This window comes from Oreochromis niloticus, linkage group LG8 (genome assembly GCF_001858045.2).
Source record: "Oreochromis niloticus isolate F11D_XX linkage group LG8, O_niloticus_UMD_NMBU, whole genome shotgun sequence".
Lineage (NCBI taxonomy): Eukaryota > Metazoa > Chordata > Actinopteri > Cichliformes > Cichlidae > Oreochromis > Oreochromis niloticus.
Genome location: NC_031973.2, coordinates 28,589,818 through 28,615,091, shown reverse-complemented (window position 1 = coordinate 28,615,091; position 25,274 = coordinate 28,589,818). Strand labels below are relative to the sequence as shown.

The 25,274-nt window shown below is 43.7% G+C and overlaps 1 protein-coding gene across 1 annotated transcript; it reads left to right on the top strand.

Annotated features, from left to right (window-relative positions):
• The first annotated feature begins 8,847 nt into the window (after positions 1-8,847).
• Positions 8,848-25,073, top strand: ipmkb (inositol polyphosphate multikinase b). The gene is made up of 6 exons (XM_005471208.4): positions 8,848-10,093; positions 13,775-13,860; positions 15,012-15,108; positions 15,692-15,864; positions 21,069-21,150; positions 21,869-25,073. Exons 1-6 carry the CDS (start codon positions 9,856-9,858, stop codon positions 22,606-22,608), a joined length of 1,416 nt encoding a protein of 471 aa, XP_005471265.1. The 5' UTR covers positions 8,848-9,855; the 3' UTR covers positions 22,609-25,073.
• The last annotated feature ends 201 nt before the right edge of the window (positions 25,074-25,274 follow it).

Below are 25,274 nucleotides of genomic sequence, written 5' to 3'. Positions count from 1 at the left end.
ACAAAGTTTATTTGCTGCTGTACTGTTATTTGGTTACATTTCTTTACATACACTCACTGGTCATTACATTAGGTACACCTATCCATAACACAAACATCTAATAAGCAAATCATATAATAGCAATCCAATGTATTTAGGCACGTGAACATGATGGAGACAACCTGGTGAAATTCAAAGCGAGCATCAGAATGAGAAAGAATAGCATGGTGATGGTGTTAGACGGGCTGGTCTTAGTATTAAAGAAACTGCTGATCTATTGGAACTTTCCCCACACAACCATTTACAAACCAGGTCATCAGAAGACCTGATCAAACCTTAAAGTGGCCTAGAGCAGCAGAAAACCACACCAAGCGCCACGTCTGTAAGAGCAGGAAACTGAGGCTCACAGCCTCACTTAACTTGAACAATAGAAGATCAAAAACATCACCTGTGCATCCTTTCATGACCACAATTGACCAGTCTTGGCTCATCGAGCAGGATAACAAACCGTGAGCTCAAATCCTCTGAATATAGTTTCTTGAACATAACAATGTGTTTAATCAAAATCACCAACAGTCCCTAGATCCAACAGAACACCTCTGAGATGTGGAGGAACAGGACATTCACATCATGGATGTGCACCCAACACATCTACAGCTGAGCCATAGCTGCAGCACCCTGATGAATCTATGCTGCAAAGATTTGAGGCAGCTCTGAAGGCAAAAGGGGGTCCAACCTGTTATAGGAAAGGTGATTTTCTTTGTATAGTTAAATCCTAACAGTGCCAGGGTTTTATATTGGAGTCTTGTTTATTACCAGGTGTTCTCTGTTAGGTTGCTTTGTTCTTCCTTTTGTTCTCCCCTGAAGGGACAGGGCGTGTAATCAGCTCCATTTGTCTGTTTGTGTGTTTGTTAGCAGTCTAGCAGTTTTCAAGATATCATTTTCCAATGTTGTGTGCTGGTAGATACCAATAACAGCTCCAGCTGATGTAATTTTGATCAAAATCAGGCCTCACATCAAATCTGAGACTAAAACTCAATAAAAACGTTGTATTACCCATGATTTCTTTATGGAACTTCACACTAATGTTCTAGACCTCGTGGGATATGAGTACGCGGGTTTAATGTTCATTTTTTTCATTAAAAAACTGTATCAGTGATACATCATGTGAAAGGGTTTGGAAAGAGCGGTACAACACATAACATGTTCCTATAGCACGCTGACATCAGCACGTTGTGATAAAAACATCATAAAACATTGTTTTAGTATAGCTCTTGGTTTTGGGGGGAGTCGCGGTCTCTGAGTGATTTTCGTGTCCTTAGACTTTGTTGTATTTTAGGAGTGGTTACTGTTTGTATTTATGACACGTGTCCCCAGATTCTTGTTCAGTCTGTGACTGTGTTTCCTGTACTTCTCTCACCTTTGATTTATTTTCCTCGTGTCTTGCTGTCATCAGAATCAGAATACTTTATAAACCCTGAGGAAATAATGTGGTCACAGTCGCTCCAGGACAATAAGAGCCAACTGAACTCAATTAAATACCGTATTTTTCGCACTATAAGGCACACTTAAAATCCTTTAATTTTCTCAAAAATCGACCGTGCCCCTTATAATCCGAAAAATACGGTAATACAATAATTTACAAAATTACAAATATAAGCCATACCTCTAATATATGTATATATATGAATGACATTTTACTCTAAACTGTAAAACTTTGTTATTTGTTAAAGGATGTGCAAAAGCCCTGGAGGAGTTGTGTGCTTCAGTGGTACATTTAGGTAATCTCACTGAGCATGCTCCTGTGACTGGCTGGCACATCATGGAGTGGGCCAGTCTACAGCTGGGTCACATGACCCTCCCCACCCTCTGTGTTCCCCCGTGTATACCAGATTTTGGATGCTGTTGTGGATTTTTGCACGGGCGTGAATAAACGGCTCACCCTTATTTAAATCCTCTCCTGTGGTTTGCATTTGGATCCTTCTCCTCGCAGAATGTGACAATGTGTCATTCTCTAACGACATAAAAACGCACAATTTGACAAGCTTTCTGTCATCACTGACAGCATGTAGAGAGAAACCTTCATCAGTATTAAGTCACGGGTTTCTGAAGTCATTTCATGTGGAAATGCATTAACGGCTGCCCTTGAGCCTGGTTCTGCCAAAGGTCTTCCTTTTATTGAAAGGGGGTTCTTCCTCCCCAGTGCTTTCTTGTCTTTACAGGTTCTGTACATAAATGAAACGCACGCAGAAAAAATGCAAAATTCAGCCTTTTAATTCATAAATAAAGTGTGTAATGGTCAAATATCTTCTTTCTGTCCGGCTGCTCCAAGTATTTAGCATTCACTCACTGCTTCCATCTTTCTCTTCAGTCTATATTAGTTAAAACATCTTTAACCTCGATGCTGTGTAACAGTTAATGTGCGAACACAAGGGTCATTTTTTATATTGAAGTTACAGGAACATGATGAATAAATCCCACTTGGGCCTCTGTGTTGACAGACACGAAATGATGCTAAATTAGAGTCGTTATGTAAGCCTACAGCATAAACACTGTCATGGTGCCATTAGCGAGAGCCTGGCCTGGACAGCATTTCTTAAACTGTTATCTGTTTACTGATCCCAGTATTCATGTTTAGGAAATTTGGGCCAATTACAGTGATAACAGGAACTTTCCAACTGATACGGGTAATTGTCAGCATGATTGGGATCCTCTGAAATTATACAGGAAGATGCACAAAATCTCTTTTTCATAGCGACGATGTTAAACCCTCAGATATTTCATGACTTACTGGCTTTTTACAGGTTGTGTGCCAAAGAAAGAAAAAGCCTCATACTTTCTCACACCCTGAGCACAACAGTCACAAAAAGACGGTGTTGTTTCAATTCTTCAAAGCCACAAATGTACTTAAGTTGTATAAAACCATCACAAACCACAGACACAAACTAGAAGACGTGTGAATACTCTAGCCTGACAGCGCTGAAGCTATGCTCTAATACAAGTCCTGCATTCAAAATGTTACTTTAAGGACAATTATTATAAATAATAATATTAGTATTGTAAATGAATTACAGTTTTACTTAATGCAGAAAAAAACCCTGTGACTCTAAGTCTCTATTATATCCTTATTTTATCATTGCTCATTCAAAACTGTGAAAGCAGGCTTTTATATTTGATGCAGGTTAACCAAAATATATATTTTTATAATGGATTCATCTGCTGATTATTTAACTGGTTTGAGGCTCTGAGGGATCACATCAAAATGAGAATATCGGAAAACTGGACATTAAAAAGCTGATGTTGTGAAAAGTAGACGTTTTTAAACTGTTTCTAATTTATGTCCAGCTGTGATTTAGCATTAAGTTTTTTCTTTACATGACACCAGAAAAGTGTTTCCTTATCATGTGTTTTTACTCATCATTTCAGTGTTAATGCTGATGGTTATTGAATAATGACATCATCAGCCTGAAGTTGATTTTTGTCTGAGGAGGAGAGGCAGTGACAAGGCAGAGGGTCAGAAACCAAACCGACAGTTACTGAAATATTACAAATAATAGATGGCTACATTTTACCTTCAAACAATTTATACTTCTAAAATATTCTATTGTGTTATAGTGAAAGTAAATATTTAGACGCACTCCAACATTCAAATGTTTATTTTATTTTAACTGTCTAGGTAATTATTCACACCAGTTCACCATTATTATCTGCTACGCTCTGTAATCTTAAAATTAACAGAAAGAAACAGAACTTTCAGCTGATGGAGCGTCAGTCTGGAGGCCAAAGGCCACAGATGTTAAAGTGTGATGATGTTACTCATTTCCAAGAGGCAGTAAGAGGTATACATCTCATCAATGGATAAGCAAAAGTAATGTTTGAACTTTAGCTCTTTAACTCTCCACATTTAAACACAAATATCTCACATTTTCAAAACAATGCATTTCAGAGGAGTTACTTCCTGTCACTATGTGCATTCAAACTGATTTCAACCTCAAAGATAATCCTATTGATGCTTATTGCACACAAAGCTGAAAGAGAAGAAATAAGCCCAGAGAAGGCTGAGCATGGTGGTCGGCAACTGGTATCTCAGTCCTTCTATCCTCCTCCCTGCTTTGTTTATTGAGTACAGGCCGGCAGCAGTACTGTTTTTGGGTTTGGTTAGTATTAGTTTAGTATACTGAGGAGGGAAAGGCAGTGCTCTACCTGCACTGTGTATAGTGTTGGTGGAGTGCTCCTGACTTCAACTGAGGATATTGTCAGATGGACCGCACCGTTGGCACCGTTAGCACCGTTAGCATCCCTGGCCCCTGGCCCAGCGACAGGGAGGTGTCAGTTCAGGTGGCCGCTCGCGTGTCCAGCAGCGGTCCCGGAGCTGGTCCGGGGCCACTCGTGTGGCAAGTGGCAGTGCAGCTGTGAGCCAAGGCTCAGATGCGTCCACCTCCCCTGCCCGGCCACAATGTGAATCACAATCTTTAGCCTCCCTGGAAAAGTCCATGTCTGGGTGCTGGAAATGAGAGTCCGTCTGTTAGTCGAACCTCAGATACAGGAGGAACAATGTGGTTTTCATCCAGCTCATGGAACACTGGAGCAGCTCTTTATCTTGAAGATACTTGAGGGTGCGTGGGAGTTTGCCCAACCAGTCTACATGTGTTTTGTCGAGGTGGAGAAGACAATCGACTGTTCCGTTTGGAGTATTCTGTGGGAAGTGCTTCAGGAGAATGAGGTGTCTGGACTGTTCCTACCAGCCATTGGATCCTTATACAACCATTGCAAGAGCTTGGTCAACATAGCTGGTAATAAGTCAGACTTGTTCCTGGTGGGTGTTCTTCAGGATTTCTAGGAGTAGCCAAGTGGCAGAAGGCTTCCAATTGGGTGGTCTCAGACTCTCGTCTCTGAGATGTGGCTCTGTTGACATCATCAGGTGGTGGCCTCCAGCTTACACTGGAGCGGTTCGCAGTCGAGTGTGAAGGGGTGTATTGGGAATCAGCACCTCCAAGTCTGAGGCGATGGTCCTCAGCTGGAAAAGGGTGGAGTGGAGTATCTCAGAGTCTTGTTGACAACTGAGAGAAGCAGGAGATTGAGAGGTGGATTGGTGCTGCAGCTGCAGTGATGCGGACTCTGTACCGGTCCATCGTGGTGAAGAGAGAGCTGAGTGTAAAAGCGAAGCTCCCGATTTACTGGTCGATCTACGTCCCTACCCTCACCTATCGTAACAAGCTTTGGGTAGTGACCGAAAAAACAGGATCGTGGATACAAGCGGCAGAAATGAGCTTTGTCTGAAGGGTGGATGGATGGCCTCTTCCTTAGAGGCTCTCCGCAGGTTAGTGCACACTACACTGGTCAGCTTGCAGTACTTTGATAAAGTTTGCAGTAATACTCCCTGTTTGACTGGTGCAGAGAAGCTGTAGTGTTCACGGTCAGTTCTAGGTTACATCAAGAGTAGCAGACATTAAATCAGTAAATTCCACCTTTATCCTAGCTTTGTGCAGTCTGGAGGTGAAAGATCTTCCATAAAACATCATGTAACATTGGCTTTTATCTTGTTTCTTTTTGGCACTAAAACCATTTTCAGTGGAATTGGACGTGGATCAGGAATGTCAGTGGAAAAGAAACTTTCCTATATGGCATATCCACCTGACCACTGGCTTCCTGCTTTCGCCTGTATACCACCACTAATATTGGCCCCCTAAAAAGTTGAGTATCTACTGCCTCAGCCACCCCCACACAAATTTCAACTATACTGATACAGCACCAGTTCACAGCAGCCATCTCAAGGCGCTTTATGTTGCAAGTAAACACCCAGGAATATTAGAGAGAAATCCCATCAATCAGATGATCTATTGTGAGCAGCAGATGGAAAACCTGGGCAGGAAAAACTCCCTTTGCAGTAGAAAAAACAGGACTGCAACCATGCTCAGGGAGGGGCAGCGAGCTGCTGTGATTGGCTGGGTGATAAGGAAAAAGAGAAGACGGAAAAAAGGAGCTTAGTGAGACCAACAACAACAAATATGAACACACCCAAAGTAACACCAATGCCGGGAACTCCTCTGAGTGATTAGAAAAGACTTTCTCCCAAATTCATTTTACAGCAGGACAAATGCCCAAACATGGGGTCAGGGTCTCCGTCACGGACAAGCCGTCATGCTTTCAGCTTGACAAACATGTGTCCACTGTAGTTAAATCTAGTTTTTACCAACTACGTCTAATCTCTAAGGCCAAGCCATACTTACCACGTGAGGATGCTTAAAAACATATCCATGCCTTTGTCGCATCTAGATTAGACAACTGCAACTCCCAATACACTGCTCTCCAATCTGCCCTTCTTCATAGACTGCAACTCACTCAAAATGCTGCGGCACGCCTCTTAACCGGTACTGTTAGGTTTGAGTCTATTACCCCAATTCTCTCTGACCTACACTAGCTCCCATTAAATATTTTAAAATCTTATTGTTTACTTTTAAAATCATAGATAATATCACACCTAGCTATCTTACTGATCTTCTCAGCCTGTATATTCCTAGTAGAGCACTGAGATCATCAGGCCAGTTGCTCTTGGTGCAACCTAGGTCACGGCTGAAGACCAGAGGTGACCGTGCTTTCAGCTCAGTTGCACCTAACCTCTGGAACAATCTCCCACAAGCTATTCGCACGTCTGACTCGATCCAGACTTTTAAATCTCAATTGAAAACGTATCTATTTGGTTTAGCCTTCGCAGCTATCTAGAGTACGCTTCTTGTAAGTGTATTCTCATGCAACCCATTTTCTTCTGTTTTGTATTGATTTTACTTTTGAAGTTTTATTTTGATATCTGCTTATCTTGTATGCTTCGTTAATCAATGCTTTCCACCTGCTACCATATTTGCATTTGTATTTTGCTACTGCTTTTACTGGACCTCTGGTTTTAAATGTGCTATACAAATAAAGTACATGATAGGAATACATGTTAGAAACAATCGAGTAACTGCATGATGGAGGATCACATTCTGTCATTTCTCAAATGGATTTAATGTGATCCAGCTGCTGCTGTTGAAGAATAAGCTACAGGAAATGTCAGCAACCAACGTCTCATGGATTACTGACTACCTAACAGACAATGTGAGAATGTGAGAGTGGGCAGAGCTCTGTCCAACCTGTGGTGTGCAGTGCAGGAGCTCCACGGTGATGTGTCTCCACATACAAGAATGGTGACTGACTTCAGAAAGAAGAGGACAAATCGTGTCTATCCTGAGGCAGGATGCTGATGTTGCACAATGACAACAGGCTAAAAGGAAGACCAGCACAGAGGCTGTATGCAAGAAGATGATGAACAGGCTGTTTCCTAGTGAAGCTGAGGTCCTTCAGCATGGACAGTAAATGTTGGAGATTTTCAGACAGGTGTAGCAAGCCCAGTGTAAACTGTTGCGGTCTGCTGAACAGCATCATAGCTGATACCTACAGACAGAATGAAGTGATCGTTATGTGTTCATGTGACTGGCTGCACACTGGACACATATGGAGCTGTGGTGGAGAGGAGTTCACTATGCAAGCTTTTGACCACCCTCTGCACCACAGCAGAGGACCTTCTCTGACAGACTGATGGAGCTCCACTGTGACAAGGACAAATACATTAAATCTTTTATACCTTAAGCAACTCACCTGTTCTCTCCTCCACACAGTTGTCATTTATAAGTTTGCTTTACAAAGTTGGACATTACAGCTAGCAGGTGAATCTTCCCATTTCAGTACAGCTAGCCAAATAGCAAAGATCCACTTACTGCTAAAGAGACAGAGAGTGAAAGTGAACATAAAACTCATTGTTGCAACCAGAGGCAGATGTGTAGTTTTAGTGTCCTTATTTTCCACTGGGTTATCAATTCTGTCACTAGTTAGCGAACATAAACTAATGTAAGTCAACCAACCTGGTGAGACAACATATTGTACTGACAGGAGATAAACTTAAACTTTAAACACTTATTTCTTAAATCCAGCTTCACAGACAGAGTTACATCTATGTCAGTGTTTCAGAGCAGGGCTACATGATGTAAACAAGCCTTTATATGTGTGGTGTTTCATGACTGCACTGTCACAGCTCTGATGACTGTCCACTCCACGTGCATTGTGACTTTTATTCTTCTTCTCTCCAAAGCATACCTCCACCTCTCTGGACGCTCCTCCACCTCTCCCTACAGATCATAATGTCATCTGCAAACATCATAGTCCACAGAGACTCCTGCCTGACCTCATCTGTCAGTCTGTGCAAAGAGGAAGGAGCTCAGAGCAGATCCAAGGTGTAATCCCACGCCCACCTTGAACACCTCACCACTGTCTCTCTGTCCTCTCTGCACCACCCTCACATACATCTCTGCCACTCCTGACCTCCTCATGCAGATCCATAAAGACACACTGAAGCTCTTTCTGACCTCCTCTATAATAAACATCATATCTGTAGTGCTCTTTCTCAGCATGAAGCCACACTGCTGCTCACTGATCATCACGTTCAAACTACCTGTTATATGTTTGCTGTGCCCAAATAAAGTGTATCTCCTGTTATTATTGACTTATTTAAGCTAAAGGCATATTATTTTATACAGCTCGTTTTCTCTGTCACATTATTTTCACTTCAGGTTTGTTCAGGTTTTATGTGAATCTATTTTTTTATTTTTGATTGTGATCTTTTGTATTGTCTTCTTCAAACCACGTTCTAACTATTTTTTGGGTTATACAAATACAGTTTATTATTAGCCTCGAAGTAATATCTGATTGTAACCGAAACACTGACACGCTTTTTGTATTTAGTCACGTAAGAGTAAAATGTATTTCATGGAAAATGCAAATGAAGGCACGTGTGCTGCCGTTCATGGATGAAAATTGATGGTTTTGCGACAGTACTGGCAAGTGTCGCAAACGTGTGGGAGGCTTTGAGCTGCTCGTTACGTAGAGGCTGCCGCCTACACTGACCTGGATATCTGTGGCCGAGGACGGCTCTGCCGACCTCGTTTCATATCACTGCTTTAGGACTGCGGCACAGCGCGCGGACCTGTTTTACGCTGCAGGGCCCTCGTGCTGAAGGCTTTGAACAGCAGCGGTGTGTCCGCGAGGACGGACTGTTAGCAGCCTAATGGACAGGATCGATAACAAGGCCGGGCTGAGGACACTTATCGTGTCATGTCTGTGTTTTATGGTCTCTGATCACGCCGTGTGTCCGACTCGCTGCTGCGTGGAACTGGGTCTCTGTATCGTGCACCTCCGTTTACTCAGACATCAGTATTTACTTCTCTGAAGCAAGGAAGTGGAGCTGGCGGAACTCGGAGAACGTGAGAGCGGAAGTTGTGTGACTTGACCGCCATAATAAAAGCCTTAAGTGGTTTTGTTTACGCTTATAAATGGCTTCTGGGATTAAACAGAGGAGTACAACTGGAACAAAACTACAGCCAACTTGTCATTTGTAAAATAACGTTTCGTCCTTTGCCAGCGCCGTGTATCCCGAATGATCTATCCACGTTGGTTGGCTTTATTTTGGAGTGTGCGAGCGGAAGTCGCCCTTGGCTCTTCGTGCGCTGACACTGGTAGGAAGTGGGATGTGGCCAGGATGTATTTATGCTGCTGTCCGAGATGTGAGAGTCAGTGAATCAGCTCTGCCTTTAGAGCCCGTGTTCTCCGGCGCTCACAGCGGGGGTACGCTCACTGCCGCTGCCCGTCAGCGTGGTTCGTGTCAGGGGTCGAAGCAGCGGCCGGAGCCGCTGTGCTGTCCCCGCCTGGACGGCACCGTGCCCGGGAACAGTTTGTTGAATTTGTGCGCGTGGCTGTAGCCTGAGCTTTACGTAATGACAGCATGTGAATGACATGTTTGGCGTGTGACTTTTTTGCCCAGCACTGCACATCCACGATTTTAAACACATGTCAAGAACTCAGCCTCAGATGATGATGGAGTCCTCTGTCGCGCTCGGCAGGCTGGAGCTGGCCCCCAGCTCCTCCGCGGGTGGGGTCCCTCTGACCTCTCGGCTCCCCGGAGGCGCACCCCCTAAAGAAAAGCCCGGCCAGCCACCCTCGGGGCACCAGAGCCAGGCTCACCTGAACGGCTGCGTCCCGCTGTCACATCAGGTGGCGGGTCACAAGTATGGAGTGGATAAAGTGGGTAAGTCACCTGCGGACACGACTCTTATCACCCTGCACTTACAGTTCTTGTCACAGAACCACCTCTGTCCTCATCACGCCATCGTGTTAGCTGGTTATTCAAACGGGGATCTGGCTTAATCCTGACAGGTGTTAACGCACCTGCTTGATCTTCAGCACCTGTAACATGCAGACACTCGCTCCTTTGTTTGTCCTCGTCACAGAATCCGCTGTCACCAAAGAAGACTAATGTCTAATGTCCATGTGTGCAAACAGCAAAATTACACACTGGACCTTTTTTTCAGTGTTTTTCATGATAGGAATACATGTGACAGTTTCCCTTTGCAGTTTTCTCTGCGCTTTGCAAACGTAGCGTCCTAGTGTATAATTTGGAGTGTTCGTTGAAATACCAAAATTCAGAAAGTTGTCTATCATACGCTTGCTGCAGTGTAGGGGTGAGCATTATAGACTCAGAATTATAGCACAATATTTCAGGAAAACATATTTTCTGTATTTGTGATACAACGTGGGAAACGATGACTGGAGAACACTTTGCTGATGGTTGCAGGCAGAAGCATCTATAAGTGTAAGTATGCTTCTTTTCCAGTGAGCTACTGTCACCGATGACATATTTCCTCATTTGAAGTATGAAACAAGTTCCCAGCAGTGTTATAGTGCAACAGTAGTGACACAGCATGAGTCGACTGTAGACACAAGTGTAGCCTGAGCAGTTTTTAGGTGTGCAGCTACTGCTGAACACTTCAGCTTGAGCTCCGACTCTCAGAGATACCTGGACTTGTCTTAGTGTTTACGGAGCGTAAACACATGGGATTACTTTACCTGTGTTATTATGGTATGAAAGATGTGTACCTATAATATTGGAGACTCTATTTTATGGCACAGTTATAGTCAAACAAAACGAATGGATTTTGATTAGTTCCACAAAGAGGCTACCATGCAGCTATCAGCCAGCTTCATAAGAATCAACATGACTGTTGATAGTATTATAACAAATATATCCCAGTGCAACAGAATCAGTGTAAAGGTGTCACACAGCCTGTTTCACAGTAATGGTTGTGCAGCAGTCAGCTGTCTTTGATCGCGTGGGCCACAGGTACCGTACAGCCTTGATGTCAGATCCGATGGCCACACTCTGTCCACCTGACGTAGTCACGTCTTTACAGCTCCATCATGTTGAGATTTCGCTTTAAGAAAGACGTTTTTCATGCAGCTGCACGTCTCTTATCAGTTCAGTTTCTCTCTGGAGACTGTGTTCCTCATTCATCGCTCCATATCTGCTGCTGTGTGGTTTCACAATCACCAAATATTTGAGATTGGCTTCTTGCAGCCTGAAACATTGTGTTTGAGAACCTCCTGATGAGTACTGAGAGTACTTTATTTATTTCCTGTAAATCAGACATTTATCTGATTATTCGGTTATTATTTAGGTACAAGGGGTCAAAATCTCATCACTAGATGTCAGTACATTGCAGATTGCCAGTGAGTGTATGCTGTCAGTCTGCTGTTTACCTCAGCTGTCAATATGTGTCCACGTCTGTTTGCCCTGAAGGAGGCTGTAAAACTCTGTGGAGTCAGTGAAACTGTCCAACGACAGCGATACTGAGCACTGCTGTTTTTGCAGCTGTTAGCTGACAGTGGCTCTAACATCACTGGCACTCAGTACACTCTGATATGATACGAGAGTGTATTCAAGCTGTTTATCAGAGGAAGCGTGTGATTATTAGGACTCAAGCCTGACATAATGTTAGCTCAGAGCCAGATGTTGTTGTTTGGCCGGCTCACGTTCAGGTGTCTGTTGACGGCTGACTCAGTTATTTGTTTTAAACAACTGCTGAATCTCATTTCTCTAGGTTAGCTTTCCTTAAGATTTGCTCGTGCGTGTGTGTGTGTGAGAGTGTGTGAGTGTGTGTGTGAGAGTGTGTGAGTGTGTGTGTGAGAGTGTGTGAGTGTGAGTTGGAATGAATGTCTGCAATATGAAGCTCTTTAATATGAATATTGTTGTGAACGGTCTTGTGCAAATAAAAACTGAATTGAAGTCAGTGAGGCAGCGACAGCAGAGTAACACCGGGGTGTTCAGAGGTAGAGCAGGCCATCTGCTGCTCGGAGGGTCGGTGGTTCGATCCCTGGCTCCCTCAGTCTGATGTCAAGTATCTTTGGGCAAGTTACCAACGTCAAGTACAGAATGAATATTAACAAAGAGCACTTAAGCTCCAACTAACGGGCGTATACAACAACTGTTGTGGCTTTTATGACAGTTGTAGAACAAGTTGAGCTTGTATAATCTCCTCCCACTCTTTCCCCAGGGCTCTGCTGCTTCTGTGCTTTTAAAGGCGTTCTCACAAACGATTCCTCTGCCATTGTCCAGGTTTCAGGTCTGAGCAGCTGAGAACAGGAACAACACGAAACAGTCTCCATAAGATTCTTCGTCATGACCGGAAATATGTTTGGTTTAAGTGAGGTTTGCATAGACTGTACCACATGACACGTGACACCCACTCACTGGCTCTGAATTCCCTGAATGCCCTGCCCTATTCTCACAATCTGACTTAATTGTAGTGAGCTGGAGGGTTAAAAGGACATGTTTGACTGGATATTTGCATTCAGAATAAGTTTTCTTGGCCTGTGTGAAATAGCAGGTCTGTGCACATTTTGTTAGTGAAGACCTCGATGAAAAGAAAAACATCAATCTCAAATGTGAGGCTGCAGTGTAGCACCTGATCTCAGTTTACAAAGTGGTGAGAAACTAAAGGTCTGCAGGTTAATAGCACAGTGGTTACTGCTAGTTATGGCTCTGCTTTATGCCACTACAGGCTGACTGATGGCTAAAGTCAGTAGCATATACTTGTATTTACTGGTATAAATACTGCACTAGAGGGGCAACAATGAGATGACCTTCAACAGAGTGGTGTTACAGGTGGGGGCATTTTCCCCCCTCTGTCTTCTCACTTTTGGGTGGGGTCAGTGTCACGGCTGCAGACCCTACAGAAGCTACACAGCTGTGTCATTGTGTATGGCACAATATTTGATTACAACACTTTGTTAGAGCAGCAGCAGGTGTCACAGGTGCGTCTGTGGTGCCCACTCATGATCTGTGTTGCATTTCAGAAGCATGACGATTTAGTTGGCTTTGTTTCAGCAGCCTTACATGGCTGTAACCACGTAACAGTGACACTCCCTCACAATCACAATTTCCTTTTCAAAAGCTGTTTCAAGTGTTTTAAGGTTTTCTGACTTGAGCTGTGCTGCCTGGAGCCTGTGTGAACTAATATGAACCGCTGCTTGTATTCGACTGCAGTGGGCAACTCTAGTTTTCATTTGATGGTGGTTATTTTCCCGTCATTGTCCAAACACAACATATTCCCACCAATAAAATACCAGCAAACTGTCAGAGAGCTCGTATTTGTCATGTGGTGTGAGTGAACAGAGCTCCACATGGAATCATTAAGTGTTGTGTTGTACTTTATTTCCTCTCCGTCTCTGTGTGTTTCGGTCAAACCTTTGATTTAAGAACTTTATTATAAAGCTCAGTGCTGAATGAATTGTTTATGGTTAAACTCTTAAGGTGTCTTTAAATCATCGTCTTACTGTCCAGGGCCTGGAGCCTGGAGCCATCGGCCTTTCACAGAGCTTGTTTTTATCTCTAAGTTTCCATTTTCAGTGTCGTCCTTTGTGTTTCTTGCAGGTATTTTGCAGCACCCAGATGGAACAGTCCTCAAACAACTTCAGCCTCCACCCAGAGGTCCACGAGAGATGCAGTTTTACAGCATGGTACACACACACACACACACACACACACACACACACACACACACACACACACACACACACACACACACACACACACACAGCGTGTTCTGTACTGAACCGTACCAGGTCATATGGTCTCTGTGAAAATGGCTCAAAAAATAAAATAATATTTATATCTCAAAATTTTGTTTTTAAAATTTGTGTGCTATGCTTTTAAATTAAAACTGCGATATTTCAAGGAGATTAGCAACAAACACGTTTCTGGTGATAAAGAAAAAACATACACTTATAAATGCTGCTCAGTAAGTACATGAAGGGCATTAACAGCCTTCTTTTCCACCTCTGCTGTCACAGAGGACACAGGTTTACAGCATGAGTCACATACCAGTACCAAAGTAGCCTGGACAGTTTTTTTCCTCCTAAAATAAGTGTAATATAACGGCTTCACAATTTAACTTCACCTTGTGACTGTTGAGAAGCTGCACGATGCTGTCTCACAATAAATATGTTCTACCCAGGCTGTTGGATCTTGGGTGGAGCTTTTTAACCAGATGCTTAAAGTTCCCCTGGGGTCACCGGATCAAATGTAAATCACGGTCAGTTGAGCAGGTGTTGGATGGATGAAGAAATGTAAATTCCTAATTACGAGTACAGGTAGCCACAGTGAGCTGCTTCACGGTTTCCTTTAGAGCTTAACACTGTGTCAGGACTGAGTCCGAGGGTGACGTGTGGCTGTCGTTTGACCAAAGCACTCAGACATGATCCCAGCAGCAGGCCCACACTGACCAGCATCACTCCCAGTTTCCAAAACTTTACCAAGCTCAGAAGGCAGTGTCATCAAACACATGCTTGCTCTTTGTTTTTGAAACAGTTTATACCTTTAACCTTGAGGACGCTTTAAAAAAATCCCAGTATTTGACAGATTTAGCCACCCTTCGGTTCCAGTAAAGGGACCTTTTTGTATTTATCATAAAGAGCCTGAATATTAATATTCATATATTAATATTTTCATCGTGGGAGGCTCTAATACCAAAGAAGATTGTTCAGTTCTTTTCCGCACCATCTTCCTCTTCATGCTGTCCCGAGAGAGGATTTTAGTTACTGTAAATTCTTTGGCAGGTACTTATTCACATAGAGATAAACCATATTATGGGATTCTGTGTTTGTCCTAGGTTTATGCAGAGGACTGCTGCGATCCCTGTCTTCTCGAGCTCCAGACTTATCTGCCCAGATACTACGGCACCTGGTCCTCTCCTGACAGGCCCAACGGTAAGGTCGTACTGTGGCATCACACAGAAACTGGATAGTGTTAGCCTCTAAGGAGAAAAGACAAAAAGCTGAGTTTAACTGTCAGATGGTGTCCTCGTCCTCTCTGCACAGACTGTTTACCTGTGTGTAAGCAAAGATGTCTCAGATCAGCAAACAGAAACCTGAGAGTTTCTGAAAGCAAACCGTGTCTATTGCCATCATCATAATGACAACATGATCATATGATTCACTGTAATCTGTCTGACCCAGTGTACTCTGGGACCTCCAAATATAAGTACAGACACTGACATTTGACTGTAACAGGAAACAACTTGAAGCCTCTCAGTGAGGATCTGTAGCTGTCCACCGAGTCTGCTGAACTCGGCCAAAGAGAAAAACACTGTTAGATCCTCGATCATTTCCCTCCTTGTTGGTGTAGGTTCAACCTTCATAAATGCCTCGCACTCCGGGTTTGTTTTCATATTATTTTATTCTTACATGAGGTAGATTTTTTCTTTTCTTTTCTAAAACTCATGCTGATATGCCAACAAGCTCCATGAACGTTCAAACAAGACAAGCTAACACCTTCTGTTGTGACTGACAGACCTGTACCTGAAGCTGGAGGATGTGACTCGTCACTTCATCAAACCCTGTATCATGGATGTGAAGCTGGGCCAGCGGAGCTATGATCCGTACGCCTCACAGGAGAAACGGGAACAGCAGATCAGAAAATACCCGCTGATGGAGGAGATCGGGTTCCTGGTGCTTGGCTTGAGGGTGAGTTTGAGTCATGGTGCTGTGACAGTAAAAGCACGCACTGGTTTAAATGTAGGGCGTCAGATCAGTCAGTGTGAAAAGTCCAAATGCAGAGTCTTTGTGTGAAGAGCCAAATATCCACCCCTGAGTGTTTCTGTAGGAATTAAGAAGGTGAGTAGAAGGTGCAGTTGAATATCACTGATACCGTGTGAGCACCTCTTTAAAAGCAGCTTTTGGCAGTTTGTGGAGGAGAAACATCAGCTGTGATCTTAGAGAAGCAACTGTTGCTGTCCATCACTCTGGGAACAACGAGAGAGAACGATTGTTAACGAGTGGGAAACATTCAGGACAGCTGCCAGTCGGAGCGGAGGCCCCGGCAAATTCACCCAACATCAGACTGTGCATTGCTCCAAAAACTCAAGAGCAACATCTCTCCCATCAGACCTCAGTCAGCATGTTAAATGTTAACACTCATGACAGTGCAGTTGGAAAACGACTGACCGAGCATGGCTCATTTGAAAGGGTTGCCAGAGAAAGCTCGTTCTGTCTAACAACACGGCTGCAAAGCTGCATCTGAACGAGGCAGCACCAACACCTCACAGCAGCTGTCGGCACGCTGGTGGAGGGAGGACGATGGGCTTGTTCTGCAGGCTGTGGGTCTAATGTGAGACTCAGAGGTTGACTGATCTTATGACTTGCACAGATGTTTCAGTGTCTTTCGTGTCAGTGATGCTGAAGGTGCTTAGTATGTAAAATGGAACTGTGCCTTTTATAGCTAAGACATGACTCGGCTGTAAAAGTTGGATCTTTTTACCAACACGTTTAGACACCTTTGCTAGTTACATTTGCTAAGACAGCTGCATGCTTGCAAACAAAGAACGTGTGCATGTAGAAAGGCTGGTGTTGGTTCCAACATAGACTCACATCTTTATTTTCACAGAATTAGTAAAGCTGATGTCTGCAGTAACCCGCAGGAGGAAATATCTGCACAAGGTCACAAATCACTACGATAAGAAAAACGTTTGTCCTGAGAAATGCCGTGGAGTGGACCTGGAAATGGTTAATCTTTAACCCTGTAATAAATCAGCTGAACAGTACACGGCACTTCCATGTGCATGCACACACACACGGTCACACCCACTTGTGTCCACACCAAACAAACAGATAAGAGGAACGACAGAGAGAGCTTATCTGTTTGAAAGAGAGTCACATAGCGAAACCTTTATCAAGTCGATCAGTTTCCATTACAACTTGTCATCGTCATCATCCTCAGTAAGAATCCTGGTTTGGGCTTTCCTCTGACAGGACAAACAGGAAACACCTACTTCCAGAGAGTGTTAGTGACACAGGCCAGCGTTCGGTTTCATGCTCACTCCTCATACTGTCATTTATTTGTCTTTGAACAGATGTTTAAAATCATTAATGTGAATGAGCCACAATGCTGAGCTCTGACTCGAGGACTGCATTCAGTGTTTTCACACCTCCAGCTTGTTTGCTGTGGTGTGAATATGTTGATGATTTTTGCAAACTTGTTTTCACTTCTCCTCCTTTTATTGGTTAGAAGTTTCTGGGTCAAAGGCAAGAGAATCAGTGAAGTGCAAAGGCTACAAACAAGCAGCAGTTTTTAGTGGAAGAGTCCACTTGTTCTGTGTCTGCGGCTAATCTGAGATGAAGTGAGCATAAAGTACAGAGGGCTCATGTAGATTGAACTAATGGTAACACAAAGGTTGAATTTTGGGGTCTCTTTTCCCCAAACTTTCTATTTAGCGTGCCGATGCAGAGATGTACGACCCTGTAACACCAGCTCTGTCACATTAGATACATTTTAACCCCCTTGCTTCTGTCTGTTTAAGATCAAATCTACAAAACATGCAAAATGTAGCAAAAATGAGACGCACACATATACAGAGATTAAAAAAAACAAATCCCTGTGCGTGATCCTCTACCAGAGGCCTGGGAGCTTTAGGGTCCTGTGCAGTATCTTAGCTGTTCCTAGGAGCGTCCTTCATGGGGGAGATCTCAGATGTCGCTCCTGGGATCTGCTGAAGGTCTGGTCCTCATCACCCGATGCAGATCTTGGTAACCTGGGCGACGTCTGAGTCGCTATGGCTTAGGTTATGTCTCGCTCGGTCATATGCAACGTAGGCTTGGTTAGCATGGCGGGGTACAACCTGGGGACCTTTAGTGGGGACAGACAGCCGGTCAGTTTACAGGGTGAGAGAGTGTGTGGTGTGAAAGAAGGGAAGGACGTGTGATTCAGTGCTGAGTCGTCATGAATGTGTTTTGCAGAAATGAGTAATAAGTTTCTAGATGACGGTCGCTGTGTGAAGTGTTTAGCATTGATCGATGGGCTGACGGAGCAGCAGCTTTATAGCTCCACACCCTTTGTAAACGGCTCATAAAATGTGATGTCTGCGTGTGGACTTTAGCTGAGTGCTCAGTGTTTATCATGTGGTCTCTGCAGAGAAGGCTTCTGTACAGAACAATAGGACACTGCACAGCAAACATATACCAGGGAGCCAAAGAAACCTGTTTGTGTTCTTATATGGTGTAAAGTATGAGGCTACGCATGTTTTACTGAGGTCAGTTAAATAAACATGTCAGCACATCTGCAGTGTGCCTGTGAGTGTATGAGTATCACATGCACTGCCATTTATATAGTACTTTTCTAATATTACTGAACACTCAAAGTAGTTTAAACTGCAAGAGCAGTTTCCATCATACAGCCCAGTTTGATCTTAGGTGGGCCGCTGCCAGTGAATATCTACACATGTAATCCCGGAGATGTTTTTTAATATAAGAAAAAGAATATGTCTCGGTTTATTTTGGTAGGTAAATGAAAGAAATCTGTCAGCATCACTCTATAGGCTTAAACTGTAAATGTGTAAAATCAGATAATGTTATTTATGCCTGTGGGGAGATAAAGAATCGGAGTTTCAGAAATCTAATTCCTAATGACTCTGGTGTAATATGAATGGGGAAGGTCTGGAGTAGGGATACAGATGTTGCTTGAACCCATGCTGCTCTAACTACATCAGCTCCGCCACTAATATTCTGGTTGAAATAGAGAAACACGGCTAACGAGGAAAGGCAATAAAGGCCACTCTGAATTCATCACGGCTCATTCTCACCAACTTTAAACTTCTGTTACAGCAATAACAACGCTGACAGACGGGTCAGCAGGTACCTGCAGACATGTTCACAGGACTGAACATTGGACTCAGCTTCATCACAACGTCATGTCTGTGTATAGGTTGTTGTAGTGCCCTCTGCTGGTGAAAAACACCTTAGTGCAGCTTTAAATCAAACACTGATTATTCAATAAAAGTAAAGTTCTACTGTAAAAGTAAAAACAGTTTAAAAATGGTAATAATAACATCACACTAGTTACACCGTGTACAGTTATCACTGCTACTACATCACTGCTAGTAATCTTCACAGTCATAGTCATATGAGTATTTATGAATGGCATACTAAGGAGGAGTAATGCTGTATAAATGATAAATTAAGCTTATACATACATTATAAAGTGATACACCCTATGAGCAAGCACTTTGGCAACAGTAGGAAGGAAAAACTCCCTTTTAACAGGAAGAAACCTCCGGCAGAACCAGGCTCAGGGAGGGGCGGGGCCATCTGCTGCGAGAGAAGGAAGACAGGAAAAAGACATGCTGTGGAAGAGAGACAGAGACTAATAACAAGTATGATTCAATGCAGAGGTCTCGGTGTGAACTGTGAGGAGGCGCTATCTAACCTCTGAAGTGGCTGCAAATTTTACCAGGGTTTTAGACGAATGCCCCCCTGTGATTTTATTTTTAATCATTTTAACAGCAAACTGAAGAAAAGCCTTGACTCTGTTGCTCCACTCACCACCAAAAAGATTAACATAAAACGTGTATCACCCTGGAGAAAAGAAGAAGTCAAAAACTGAAAAGAAATTGCAGGGCAGCAGAAAGGAGATGGAGGAAAAATAAAAATGCAATCAACCATCAAATACTTTGCGAGCAACTTAAAATGTACAATAATACACTAAGGAATTCAAGAAATTCATACTTCGCCAAAATAATCAGTAATAACAAAAATAATCCCAAGCTCCTCTTCTCCACCATAGATCATTTATTTAACCCTGATTTTAACAGCTCCCAAAGAACCCCACAGACTCACTCTGAGCAGTTTGCAGACCACTTCAGGGCAAAAATCAGATGTGATATTTTATCTTCTCGTGATATGATTTTAAACACATCTGAGGGCTCGATTGTACCTGAGGTACAGGGGGGGGTGGACTGCTTTTAACCATGTAAAGCACTTTGTGCTACTTTTCTGTATGAAAAGTGCTTTATAAATAAAGATTGATTGATATTAACACATAGTGAGTGAAGGAGAAACAACCAGTGCATTATGGGAATCCCCCAGCAGCAGCCTGTTGCTGGGTAAGTGTAACATTTTCGATTCCAGAGAGGTTAGAAGGATCTCTATAGACTGATTCTAAATGCTGTAAACGTTCATCAGCATTAGTGTTCTGGAGCCTTTATACTACTGACAGGAGCTGTGTGGGTATGCATCATCATGATCTGCTACCATCAGAGCGCAGCTTTAGCACACTGATCTGAGGGCGTTCCTGTCTAGTTAAGTTGTTGTTTACATAGAGAGGATGCTGCTGTTTGCTGATCGCTCTCTTCCTGATGACGGAAACGGAAGACAACATGTCATTATTATGCTAAAATAAACATGTTTCCTTTGGTTCAGTTAGTTTGGTTCTTTTGAGGTTTGTTTTTTAAATTGTGGGCATATTTGTCGTGGCTGTCTTGATTTTTAGATTGTAGTGAATGCCCTTATCATTCATGATCATGTGATTGCAGACGTAAATATGTTTAAAGGCTCCCAGCATGCATCGTGGCATGGATTTGTGGACAGAAATCTCAGTCTTAAAGAGCTGCACAGTGTTTGAGTCGCTGGGCCACTAGGTGGAGGCAGCGTTCAGATCCCGTTCTCTCATTGGCTCACTGTCTTCGATCAGTTTGAAATCCTTCACGAAGTCCTGACCGATCAGGCCTCGTCACAGCTCACAGATGTTGTTGTGCCGTCTTATTCCAGCAGGAAGTCCAGGAATCTTCTGTGTTTGCTGCCAGCTGCTGAATAAATGACTCTGAGAACAGTGAAACTGTGTTTCAAACCAAAACTAAAGCAGACGTTTGTTTTAATGTGAGGTTTTCTTGTGTTCTCAGGTGTACAAGGTGTGCACGGACACTTTCGACTCCTATGATCAGCATTATGGAAGAGGACTGGTTAAAGACACTCTTAAAGATGGTATGTGTGCGTGTGTGTGTGTGTGTGTGTGCGTGCGATTATATGTTTGATGAAATTTAAACAGGGCTTTTACTCCCCCACCTCAGGGTAACACAGCATGTCCCAAAGCTCATATCATGCTGTAGTTTGTTGAACATGACATTGAATGCTCCTCCACATTCACCAGTGCTGGGATGTGGAGGCTGTGTGAGTCTGTGCCAGTCAAAGGCAGGTCTGAAGGAACAAAGGGGCTCCAGCCTGATACTGTCCCAATCCAAGGTTTAAGACCACTTGGAAAACGGTAAAAAAAATCATATTTTCAATGAGTGAATTTTGATAAATCCACATTTTTGCATAGATTTGGCCTTTTAAAGGTGTGTGGTCCTAAACCTTTGACCAGCTGTAAAACAGCCTGTTTCAGTTTAAGCGTTGTTTGTCTCTCTCCCATTTCTTCCTGTTGCATGTTGAAGCTCTACTTGGAACCTTGTTAAGATCCAAACATGCAAAGTATGATTTTTTTTATTTTTATTTTTTTTACCATTTTTCAACTGATCCTAAACTTCTGCTCGGGCCTGTATTAGCATGGTGTACATAACAGTGTCCAGTGCAGCGAGATTACAGTAACGTGTTACATTAGCACACATGGAGACACAGGCTGCACTTGAGCTATTGTTGTTGTTATTATCATTATCATTATTATTTTTATTATTATTATTGAACGTCTTCTCCTGTCCACCAGGCTTGTCTAAATTCTTCCATAATGGAGTTAGCCTGAGGAAGGACGCCGTGGCGGCGAGCATCCACAGAGTGCAGCGGATCCTTCGCTGGTTCGAGTCCCAGCACCAGCTGACTTTCTATGCCAGCTCCCTTCTGTTTGTCTACGAAGGCCTGCCCTCCTCTTTCTCTTCATCCTCCCTGTCGTCCCTCCTCAGCAGTCCATCCATCAGCCCCACTCTGATGGTAAAAACGCCCACGTCTTTGTCATCAGGTGAAGGCGGCATGGAACGGAAAGCCAGGCAGGGAAGGCTGGGGCAGGGAGAGGAAGTGGCCGAGTACAACAACAACAACATCCAGGTGGCAGAGCACTGGGACTACAGCCTGGACACTGTTTATTCCAATCGCAGGAAAGGTGAGGACGGTCACAGGGGAGACGACGGTGCTGTGAGCGCTGTGTCTGGAGACGGCGTCTCAGCACCGTGTGAGGAGGACAACTCTGCATGGAAACAGTCGCATGAGCTGCAACGACCACCTAATGGGAACGGAAACAAATCCCAACTGCAAGGAAAGGATGTGGACGGGGAGGAGGCGAAGGGCCAAGGAGGCGACGAAACGGAGACCGGTGCAGGAGACGCAGAGGTGGAGGTCAGGATGATCGACTTTGCTCATGTTTTCCCGAGTGAGAGCCAGGATCACGGCTACATCTACGGCCTGAAGCGCCTGCTGACGGTGCTGGAGCAGATCCTGTGTGATGCAGCGTAGAGCTCGCTCAAAGAAACCCCGCCTCCTGCTGAAACGACGAAGCATCATCTCACCTGACTGTGTGTGCGCAGTGGAGGCAACTGGGCAGCTGTGTTCTTCAGCACTACATGCACTAACCAATCCATGAAGGCATTAGGACCTCACACACCGCGTGTCCAGCTCACTGACGCTCACACAGGGTCACCTGACCTCAGCGATCAGTGGGTTGAGTATCTGATGCCACGGCCAGTGAAACTGACAGCACGTAGTGTAAAATGATTGGAAGGTGTCGACCGTACCTCTGATAAGGCTGCCGGTGACTCTGCGGTGTCTCGCTTTCAGGAGCTCATCTAATCCACTCACCACCTCAGTCCTGATGTTTCCTGTCAGCTGTCCACAGTGAGGGATTTTGTTTTTCCTGGATTCACAGGGTCAGGATTGCGGTGTATTCTATGCAGTCTGTCTGTAAACTACCTAAAGCTCCACTGCTCATTCTGACACTTCCTGATCATCTTATCATTCACAGGGCTTAACTGGATTCACTTCATTTATGTTTACAGTGTGGCGTCAGATTCCTAAACCAGGGCTGGAAAGCAGAAGTGAGTCAGGGATGAGGCGGGCCTGTTGAGCTCCACGGTTGTTGTTCATACCACTGTCTAAACATGTCTAACTCAGGTATTTACTGTAAGAAACAACTTAATATTAGCGCTGTCGTGCTCCGTCTCAGCCACGGTCTGTTTGGTCCTCGACACGATCGGGCTCATCGAGCCGACCTCGGTGTCCCGGCGTTGACCCGTCGTTGACCCGTCGTCTTTCACCGTGGCTGTTTGGTTTTTGTTGTTGTAAACGTCGAGCTGCCATATCATCCTTTCAGACGCCTGTCTGCTTGACTCTACATTTGGATTTATCGTGATGACTCTAGTGCCATTGTTCTGTTGTTAGCTGTGTTCACTGATTTTAAGTTGATCATGTGAGGAATTCATTTCTAACTGGGCAACAATTGGAAAATCAGCCATTATAATTGTGTGTGTGTGTGTGTGTGTGTGTGTGGTGGGGGTTTCAGGCTGGTGGAGGGGACGTGCTGTACTGATTAACACAGGATGTGCTTGTGGTCTAAGCTGAGATGACTCCCTAAGGATTATTTTAAGATTGTAGGACGAAGAGCAGCAGCCGTGGGCACAAACGTCAGAGTCCCAACTCGTTCTTACACGACTCTCAGCTGAGCGCAGCTTTGTGTTTGTTAGTGCTTTGGTAGGATAGAGCCTGCCGCAGATGACTGTATCACACCAAGTTCAGGCCCCAAAGCTGCTCCGGGTTTTCTTGCAGTCCTTGGTCTTGGTAACGAGGGTAATATTAAAAAAAGAAAGCTGGAAATAGTGTTTTAGAAATGGTGATGCAGCTCCAGGAAGAGGAAGTCCCCGCTGGATGTGGGCGAGAACAAGTAGTAACAGTTAAAGACTGCTTTTCTTAAAAATGTGACCTTTTGTCATGATCTCAAAGTTTATTTAAATTGTCGACGAGTATTTTTTTATCTCTTGTAAATTCAGTGCTGAAATATCTGCTTCCTGTCTTTTATTTTGGAATCGTACCCCCTCCTGTCTTTCACCTGGAATGGCAATAATCCCCCTGCTGATGTAAGGCAGTGTTCTGGAAAAGCGTTCAGCGGTGCTCGTGATTGATGCTGTTTCGTTGTGTGAATGCTGTGGCTGTGACGCTGAGCTGCCTGGTGGGGGCAGCACGACCGTCTCGCCTCTGCACCATAACTCCAGCTGAATCACATGACATAAGGAAAATCTCAAAATCCCGATGTTTTGTAAATGAAACTGATAAAATGTATTTGAACTGTAATGTGAACCAAAAGCAAAGGTTGACACTTTTCTCTAACTTTGCTTCTTTTTTTTATAATTTCCATTGTTTTTAGGTTAATCTCTTAAAGGATGTTTACGGGAATTTTTTTTAAGCGCTGCCTTATTTTCTGGTAATACATCTGGATCATGATCATTGTGGCAGCTTGTGACTCTCTGAGCCGCTGTGTCGTGGCTAACTAACAGAAGGGCATTGCTTATGAACAATTGTTAACCGAGTCAGGGCGTGTCCCTGGGGCCCGGCGTCTCGGTGCGGGCGGGCAGCTTTACCAACAGCACGTCCACTTTGTTCCCAACATGAACCTGATGACACCAGCGTGTTGGTCTGCTAACACTGGTCACAGGTTTGTGACACTTCTCATCTTATTCCTGCTTCACTTTACAGCCAATCAGATGAAGCGCATCATATTATTGTTTTTGTTGTTGTCGTTTTCTCCCTTCAGCTTTTGCTCCACTCATTTGTGCATCGATCTCTTTTATGGTACTTTAAGTGCAAACTGAAAGTCTGAATCACTGACTTACTAAATTGTAACAACAATCTGCCTAATTACCCAAATTTATTCATTTGCATCTCAGCTGTAATATAAAGTCAAAGTGAATAAAAACTTTAATCTGTTTTCAGTGCTCGTCTGATTTTTTTTTTTTTTAAACAAGACTGCATCTTAAAGAGCTACATATGATCTCTTTGCTCTAACAGCGTTTTGAATCTCTTCAGGAGAAAGAGCTTAGAAATGATTTATGAGATTTATAACATTTTCACTGTAACTTAATCCCTGATTGCCCTCTAATCTGTTCTGGAGAACAAAGGGATTGAAAAAAGAA

Coding starts and splice junctions, on each gene's coding strand:
- ipmkb (XM_005471208.4), top strand. CDS start 9,856: ATGTCAAGAACTCAGCCTCAGATGATGATGGAGTCCTCTGTCGCGCTC. Junction 13,861..15,011: donor AGATGCAGTTTTACAGCATG/GTACACACACAC, acceptor TGTTTGTCCTAG/GTTTATGCAGAGGACTGCTG. Junction 15,109..15,691: donor CTCTCCTGACAGGCCCAACG/GTAAGGTCGTAC, acceptor TGTGACTGACAG/ACCTGTACCTGAAGCTGGAG.